The sequence below is a fragment of the Urocitellus parryii genome, chromosome 9, assembly GCF_045843805.1.
Source record: "Urocitellus parryii isolate mUroPar1 chromosome 9, mUroPar1.hap1, whole genome shotgun sequence".
Taxonomy (NCBI): Eukaryota; Metazoa; Chordata; class Mammalia; order Rodentia; family Sciuridae; genus Urocitellus; species Urocitellus parryii.
The window spans coordinates 115437701-115446678 of NC_135539.1; the positions used below are offsets into that span (position 1 = coordinate 115437701).

General features: G+C 55.3%; 1 protein-coding gene across 1 annotated transcript; it reads left to right on the top strand.

Annotated features, from left to right (window-relative positions):
- The first annotated feature begins 324 nt into the window (after positions 1–324).
- Positions 325–8767, top strand: Syt2 (synaptotagmin 2). The gene is made up of 8 exons (XM_026397200.2): positions 325–502; positions 1357–1523; positions 2969–3088; positions 3507–3674; positions 3970–4137; positions 5294–5411; positions 6339–6472; positions 8561–8767. The coding sequence occupies exons 1-8, from the start codon at positions 325–327 to the stop codon at positions 8765–8767; spliced, it is 1260 nt and encodes a 419-aa protein (XP_026252985.1).
- The last annotated feature ends 211 nt before the right edge of the window (positions 8768–8978 follow it).

Below are 8978 nucleotides of genomic sequence, written 5' to 3' on the forward strand. Positions count from 1 at the left end.
ATAGTTTTTGGCTTTTTTCTGCATTTTTCTTGGTGCATCATAGTTGTGTGTAGTGGTGGGATTTGTGGTTACATATTCATACGTGCACTCAGTATGACGGTGTAACTTGGCCAATATCGTTCCCAGTATTCCCTCTTCCCTCCCCTCCTCCCTCCCCTGGTCCTCTCCACTCTGCTGACTTCCCTTTCCTTGTCCTCTCTAACGTCCACACAAGCTCTTAAGACAGCTTTCTCTGGTCCTTTGGGCAGCGCTTTCTGCATCGGGGTCCCTGGATGCTCACCCTGCCCTCTTCTCCTCTCAACCCCAGCTGTCCCCTCTGCCACCATGAGGAACATCTTCAAGAGGAACCAGGAGCCCATTGTGGCTCCTGCCACCACTACTGCCCCGCTGCCAGTCGGCCCTGCAGACAACTCCACGGGGGGCGGGGCCGCGGGGGAGAGCCAGGAGGACATGTTCGCCAAGCTGAAGGACAAGTTCTTCAACGAGATCAACAAGATCCCCTGTGAGTGGCCCTGGGGGTTGAGAGGGGACTCTGGGTGGGGCCTGTGGGCAGGGCAGAGCTGGGATGGGTTTGCTTCCTGAAGCGTGGGTCTCAGCCTGGATTCTCTGCAGAACCCCTTTAGGAAGGGGGCTGTGGTCTTGAACTAATGGGGTGACCAAGGAGATTAGTTTACGTGCCTCAACTCCCAGCAAGGGGAAAATATTTTACAACTTAAAACATTATTTTAAAAGGAAAAATTTTGTAGAAATCATAGTTTTCGGTAGTATAGTAAAACCACTTCATTTTGAAATATGGAAAATAAAAGCCCCGCTGCTTTCTGAACTCTGGCCAAGGCTGTGTGCACAGGCCCAGCAGCCACACTGGTGAGACCCGGTGCTTCAGGACCACGGAGAGCAGCCCACCCCCGCTGCGAACACCTGACCTTGCAAAGCCCAGGCTTCCTGGTGGCCAGAACCTGAAAGAGCCTCTGTCCCTGAGTCAGCCCTCTTCACACTAGTGGTGGGGCCAAGGGACTCTTCCTTCACACGGGTGTGATAAGGACCAGCCCATCCGTTCCAGCGTGAGCTTCTCCGAGGATCAAAGTAGACACACTCCTGTTAATGGAGCCGAGCTGGTCTTCTTCTGAGCAGCACCCAACGCTCTCTCCTCCACCAGAGCCACAGGCTGGGGAAGAGCAGGGCCTTGCTGGACAGTCACCCGAGCACCGCAACTCTGCAAACCATGCATGGACACGTGGCTTGAGAAAGGGACAACGTGGGTGTTGGGGTGGGGGTCACGGGCCCCTGTGTTGCCAGCGCTGTGGGGTCCGGGCTGCGAGGCCCAGTGTGCTGACCGGGGCTCTTCTCTGTGGGCAGTGCCTCCCTGGGCTCTGATCGCCATCGCCGTGGTCGGGGGCCTCCTGATCCTCACCTGCTGCTTCTGCATCTGCAAGAAATGCTGCTGCAAGAAGAAGAAGAACAAGAAGGAGAAGGGCAAAGGCATGAAGAACGCGATGAACATGAAGGACATGAAGGGGGGCCAGGTAGGCAAGCGTGGCCGGGCGTCTGCTGGCCGCCACGGGGTGGCTCCCGGGCTGCCATGGCTAAGCTGGCTCCTCCTGCAGACTCCACGGGGCTCTGTGGGCTGCATCTAGGGTAACCTCATCCACCGTCTGCTAGTGGCAAGGGGAGCTTACCCAGTGACAGCATGAGCTCATCCCTGAGAAGGGAGAGAGCCAGGCCCCCATCCCAGGCAGCCCCTGGAACACAGGAGGGCAAGACAGACCCCTCCGTCACCAGGAGGACACTGTGGGTGACCCTGTGTTTTCCCGCCAGGACAGACTGAAGGACAGCAGGTGCCTGTTTGGCGGCATCTGGCTGGGCTGGGCCGGGGTGAGGAGTTGAATGAGCCGGGAGAAAGGTCTTCAGGCACCAGGTCAGGGGCGAATGGAATCATGACTCATCAGAATAACTGTGATTTATTTTTTGGTACTAGGAATTGAACCCAGGGCCACTTCACCACTGGGCCACACCCCCAGCTCTTTTTCTGTGTCTCCCTGAGTTGCTTAGTGCCTAAGTTGCTGAGGCTGACTTTGAACTCACGATCCTCCTGTCTCAGCCTCCCGAGTTGCTGGGATTACAGGGGTGCGTGGTGCATCATAATAATTTAATTTGATTCACCACTGTCTGTTGGTGTTGGTCAGCCTCAAAAGGTCCCTTATAGGCCAAAGCCTCAAGTTTACAGAGGCCCCTGTGTGCATCACGGTCCCCATGTTTTCATTGGAGGTGACCGGTGGCATTTCTCACTCAAGGAACCAGGATGGAGGTTGAAAGGAAGAGGCAGCCTCAAGAATTTGACCAGAAGTCATCGTGGTCTTGAGTGCTTATGTGCATGTGTGTACACGGGCCAGAAGCAGCCTGCAGTGTGTGTGTGTGTGTGTGTGTGCACACGTGTGTGTGTGTGTGTGTGTGTGTGTGTGTGTGTGTCCAAGAGTGACATGGGCTAGTCGTCCTGAGCTCACCTTGTGGCGGTGACATCAGGGGCTGGCTTGAGCCACAGGCTTTTCTCTGACATCACTTTCTCTCCTCTCTTCCCTCCTCTGTGGACGCACCCTGCTCCTGCTGGCCTGGGATGCCCTGCTGGTATGTCTTGCCCAGGATGGGGAGAGGGGTCCGAGCTGGGGAAAGTGTGGGGGAATGTTCTTGTGACAGAAGTGAGTCCCCTGCCTCCAGAAGCAAGCTCTGCCACGTGGCAGAGCTCCTGGCCACCTGGCACTGTGCTCCTGGAGGGGAGCGAGGCACCAAGCCCAGAGCCTGGCTTCCCAATGCAGGGCTGGGGGGCAGCGGCGTCCACGCCACCTTCCCTCATGGCCCCACTCAGCTCTGGCTCAGGGTCTGGCACAGAGGGGCCAGGTTCCCGTCACCTCCTGCTGAGCCAAGTTGCTCTCTTCTCTCCTTTTAACCCATTTCCCCACCCTCAGGTCCCCAGGATGACGATGACAATGAGACGGGCCTGACCGAGGGGGAAGGTGAAGGGGAGGAGGAGAAGGAGCCGGAGAACCTGGGCAAACTGCAGTTTTCCTTGGACTATGATTTTCAGGCGAACCAGGTGGGTGGGGCTGGCGGGGACAGGCGAGGCGGGGCTTGGTTCTTGGGGCAGAGTGGGGATAGACGCAGTGATTCTAGAGGTTGTCCCTTTCCATGGAGAGGGCAAGTTGGAAGCCACAGGGGGTATATCCCTGGGTGTCAACCCTGGCATGGCCACCATGTGATCTAGGGAGGTTCCAGGGGGACTCTGCTATTAACCTGCCCACCAAGTTCAGGTAAAGCAACTCATCTCTCAACTTCAGGTTCTCCAAACATCATCCCAAATTTCTGGGAGTGGAGATGGAGACCAGTCTGCCCTCCAGCAGGGGCCTGGCCTGCGCTCCAGCAGCCCCCCGCTGGGAGGGACGGGTGGGGCCAGGACTGGGGTGGGACCTGGTCTGGGGCAGCAGGTACTCAGGCCCTTCCCTCTCTCTCCACAGCTCACGGTGGGCGTTCTGCAGGCTGCTGAGCTACCTGCCCTGGACATGGGCGGCACCTCAGACCCTTACGTCAAAGTCTTCCTTCTTCCAGACAAGAAGAAGAAATATGAGACCAAAGTCCATCGGAAGACCCTGAACCCTGCCTTCAATGAGACCTTCACCTTCAAGGTGAGGAGGACAGGAGAATGGCTCAGTCCGCTCCCTGCCTCTGAGTTCTGCAGACCTTTCCCTGGTGCTTAGCCATGGCTGGGGCCCTGGGACCAGCTCAATCCAACAGTGGCAGGTGTAGGCTACATGGAGTCCCCGTAGACCTCTGTGGAGGATGGGGCTCCCTCCTACTGTTCCCTCAGGCCCCCATCTCCTCTCTGTCTCTGAGCACTGCTGGGAGCCCCGAGGGATGGCTGGAGCAGGGACTCAGGCACCTGCCCACAGCCTCGCCTTCTGACCCACTTGTGCCCGACAGGTGCCATACCAGGAGCTTGGGGGCAAAACCCTGGTGATGGCCATCTACGACTTTGACCGCTTCTCCAAACATGACATCATTGGAGAGGTAAAGGTGCCCATGAACACCGTGGACCTTGGCCAGCCCATCGAGGAGTGGAGAGACCTGCAGGGCGGAGAGAAGGAGGAGGTGAGAGCGGGAGTAGGCCAGGCCCAGAGGAAGGAAATGCCCCTGCTGGCCTGGGCTCCCTCCCCCGGCTCACTCAGCATGACGGGAACAGGGTGGACGGCGAGTCGGGCCTCCAGGGTCAGGGTCCAGCTCCACATGCCTGGCTGTTGACTCTGGGCAAGTTGCTGAGACTCCAAGGTGAAGATCAACTATCCGTGTAAAGCGCCTGGTATTGTCCACCCAAATAAGGAAGTCGTTATTACTGTTTCTCCTAGATTCTGCTGTCACTTAGGGCCAGGGATGCATGAGTGCCTCAGTTTATCCACCAAGAAAGTTCATTTTTGCTCTAAAGTTTTCTCAGCATAGAAGCTTGTCCTTCAAGCAACTGCTAAGGACACTTCCTTCAGTCACCACATATTCACTAAGCACTGACCGTGTGCCCAAACCCCCATTTTAGCAGAGACCTTAGGAATCAGGAACCCCAGTCCTCATCTGGTCCTCAATGCCAGATTGCTGTGTGACTCTGAGGAAACCATCTCCCTCTGAGAGTCTCCATTTCTCATGAGTCACAAGAATCCTTGCCTGTCTACACACACTGCAGTGCCAGTAACAGAAGAAGAAGGAAGAGGAGGAGGGGGGGAGGAGGAAGGGGAGGAGGAGGGGGGAGGAGGAGGGGGGATGAAGGGGGGAGGAGGAGGGGGGATGAAGGGGGGAGGAGGAGGAGGAGGAGGAGGAAAAGTGCTTTGAAACCCATAAACCGCTCTGCAAGGGGAACGGTTGGCCAGGGGAGATGGCTCAGGGAGGAGACTTCTGAGATAAGCAGTCTCCAGTTCCCCTGGGAATGAACACTTGACCTCACACCTGCTCCTGCCCTTCCCACCTGGCTTGGGCCTGGGGAAGGGGCTGAGCACTTCCCACACCTGCCCAGGTCTGCATGGTCCCACTGCCCCAGCTTCCACTCACCCGTCGGCCTCCTCAGGACGCGGCTGTGAACTGCATCTTAGGCCAGGCCCCGAGATCAGACACTGAAGGACCTTCTCAACCATCACAGCTGTGGGGACTGGGGACAGAGGGAGGTGGCAACATGGATGTGCTAGTCTTCACAAGATGGGGTTAGCCATGCTAGCGACAGTGGGATGGCTGAGGTGACCTGAGTCCCACTTCTTTCCCTGGACAGCCAGAGAAGCTGGGCGACATCTGCACCTCCCTACGCTATGTACCCACAGCCGGGAAGCTCACTGTCTGCATCCTGGAGGCCAAGAACCTCAAGAAGATGGACGTGGGTGGCCTTTCAGGTACATGCAGAGCTTCTGGCTGCCATTGGGTGGCACCAGTGAGCCAGTCACAGCCCAGAACCCCAGGAGATGGCACACCCCAGCAAGGAGGAGGGGGTCTTTCCTTTCCTGGGACCTGGGTGTCTCCCTTCAGAGCAGGGGAGCTCTGACCCCCTGTCTGAGGTGTCCTCCCAGTGCTCCCCGGCCATGCCCTGTGGGCTACAGAGGATCAGAGAGATTTCAATGAGTTAGTGACAGGATTTTGCTTCTCCCAGGGAAGTGTAGGAAGTGGATGAGGCCTACCCAAAGTGGGCCTCTCCATCAGGCCACCCCACTGGGGACACTTCCAGGAGAGGCGGTAGGCTCTGCTGGCTCTGCCCTGGCAAGGGACTCCATGCGTACATGGAACTTACCTGGTGAGGAATGGGGCCGACACCTGAATCACCAGGTACCGGTGGTTGCAGCCCCCTGTCTCTGCCGTGCTGTGCCAGAGAATCAGCCTGTGCTGGACTCAGTCACTGAGCCAGTACGTGATCTTTGATGGGTCATTTCCCTTCTTCAGTCTTACTTTCTCATCTGCAAGTTTGGGAAGATGGGCTTGGGCAGGATCAGGACTAGGCAGAGGTGCCCCTGCCTAGCACAGTCATCACCAGCTGAGCCCCATACTCTCTCACGAGGCCTAACTTAGAGGCAGAAATTTCCTCAATGTGATGCTCCAGGAAGCCACAAGCAACCAGTCAGAACTGGTCCTTGAGGTGAAACCTACTGCCAGCCTTGAGGATCCTCTGTGTCTTTTGGGTTTCCTGTCCTGTGCCTCAGGGCTTTCTGAGGGCCTGGTCTCAGCCGGGTGGAGATTCCCACCCCCTTATCCTCCACGGAGGCCCTGGGTACCTGGGAGGGAAGATGTGGGCTAAGGGAGCCTTTTGGGTTGCATTCTCCCCACCACAGACCCCTATGTGAAGATCCACCTGATGCAGAACGGCAAGAGGCTCAAGAAGAAGAAGACAACAGTGAAGAAGAAGACCCTGAACCCCTACTTTAACGAGTCCTTCAGCTTTGAGATCCCCTTTGAGCAGATACAGGTGCGTGAGACTGAAGGATCTCAGGCGCGGAGCTGGGCCAGGAGGCAAATGAGTATGGGCAGGTGGAGGGCAGGGGACTCACCCAGGAGTTTCCTCAAACCATGGAGGAGTGTCACTCTGGTGGGGGAATGCCACATGGGGACTCTTCCCCAAGGTCTCCCTTTTGGAGGAGATGAACATGAAGTAATTAAAAACATTCTACAGATTGCTCCTTTAGAACTTGGAGGGACATGGTTGTACATATGGGCCAGGGGGTGACACCAGTGAGACTGGAAGTGACTAAGGAGGAAATAGTCTCTTTCCCTTCCATCCTCCCTTGGTCATCCCTGCCCCCATGTTCCCTGCTTCCTAAGTCTGCTCCCATCTTCCCCTCTAACCCCTTCCTCCCTCCTCTTCCCCCCCCCACTTTTCCTTTTCTTTCCCTCCCTTCCTCCCTCCTTCCCTTCTGTCCCACCAGAAAGTGCTGTACAGGGTGGAGATGAGGTTTGTTTTTCCTCCACTTCTGGGTGGGACTGGGATCTGGACTTGGTAAGGTGGGAGACACAGACCATTCTGGGCTGGAAGTCAGATGCAGGGGCTTGCAGGGGGGCGGTTCTCTTCAGGGGAGCTGTCCTTCCCCCTCTTCTCCCTCTTTGAAGGGCGAGAGTGCCAAGGGGCTCTTCAGAGTTGAAGTTGTCGGGTTTGAGGTGTCCATGATGTCATTTACGGAACCTTCAGGGGAACAGATGTGATCCCAAGAGGAATCTTCACGATGGAAAGCTTCAGATGTGAACTATCCTGGCTCAAGCATCTCAAATCCTCAAGTCCAAAGCTATCATAATGGTCTTCTCCCTCCCTGATCCCGTCCAAATCTGCTTTGTCTAAATTCTGTTTTCAACGAATGACCCCACATCTTCCCAGTGGCCCATGTCAGAGGCCTGAGCTTCATCTGAGACCCCAGTCCTTTTTCTTTTCCCATTTACTCAACATATTTCCTGAGCATTTCCTAAGTGCCAGGCACTTGCTAGTGGCTGGGGAAATAAGTGTGTAGAAGACACAGACCTGGTGTCAAGGCCCTTACAGTGGGAGGGGCCCTGCAAATGCGGTGGGATGGTGGTTTCAGTGTGCCTAAGATGTAGGGGAGACTTTGCAAAGAAAGCTTTGCCCTAAGGGTTGAGCCTGAGTTAGTAGGGAGAGAGGGGAGAAAGGCATTGACTGTCCCCTCAACAAGTCTAAATGATCACCAAGTCCTCTTGATTCTCTCCTCTAAATACCTCTCTGGTCTGGCCTTGACTTCCCATCCCCACTGTCCTGGTTCACATTCACTAATACACCCCTGCAGACCCCTAGCAATGGGTGCTCCTGCAATCAGGTCCATTCCTCCCACCTCGGGGCCAGGTTCTCCTAACAGATCCATGCCACCCCTTCTCTTATGTCTTCAGGAGCTGCCTACTGTTTATCTGACTGATAGATAAAGTGCAAACTCCTTAGCTGACCTCACTTCCTGCCCAGCTGACCTCACTTCCTGCCCAGACGACCTCACTTCCTGTGTCTCAATCTATACTTCAGTGAATCTGAACTTCTGTTTCTCAGTTACCAGTGCACTCTCCTGTCTCTGTTCCCTTTCCGAGGCTAATCTTCTTTTCTGGAACTCTTTTCCCTCTTTTCTGCCGTCTGTGAAGCCCTTCCTGTATTGACCCAAACAGGACTGTCATTTCCTCTGAGTTTCCGTTGTACCTGGTGTTCCCCTCTCTAGCATAACGTTTATTACTTTGTGTGGCAATTTTTTGATTATGTGCATGTTGATGTCATTAGAGGTAAAATTCATCTTTTCCTCCTCCCATCCCCTCTGCAAGTACTGACAGTGCCTGGAGCATTTTTTGTGGTGCACAAAATGCTGTTGGTAGCAACACAGGTTGTCCCCAAAGGTGTGACCTTTGCCTCCAATGTAAATTCAATCTTATTGGGAGCCCGAGATGGAAGGCAGTAAGGAGCCCAGGGAGGCCTTTCTTCCCAATTGTTTGGAGTAAATGTTGATGGAGGGAAATTTGGACTTGGAATTCCACATCTTCATTTTCCAATGTCCTCCCTCTTTGGCTTCCCTTGCAGAAAGTCCAGGTGGTGGTCACTGTGCTGGACTATGACAAGCTGGGCAAGAATGAAGCCATCGGCAAGATCTTTGTGGGCAGCAACGCCACGGGCACAGAGCTGCGACACTGGTCTGACATGCTGGCCAACCCCCGGAGGCCCATCGCCCAGTGGCACTCACTGAAGCCGGAGGAGGAGGTGGACGCACTTCTGGGCAAGAATAAGTAGATGGCCGCGGCTGGGACCCCGTGCCCTTGATGGACACTGACAAGATCCAGAGCTATCAATACCTCAGTTATGCGACCTTAGAGGTTTTCTTCATCGTTTGTGGTTGTGTCCTTGTTTTTCCTTCCTTTTTCTCTTTTTCAAGACCAACTTTCCTTTGATGGCTGTGTGAGGAGAGTCCCCTAAGAGGTGGAAGAGAAGCCTGGCTCTGTTC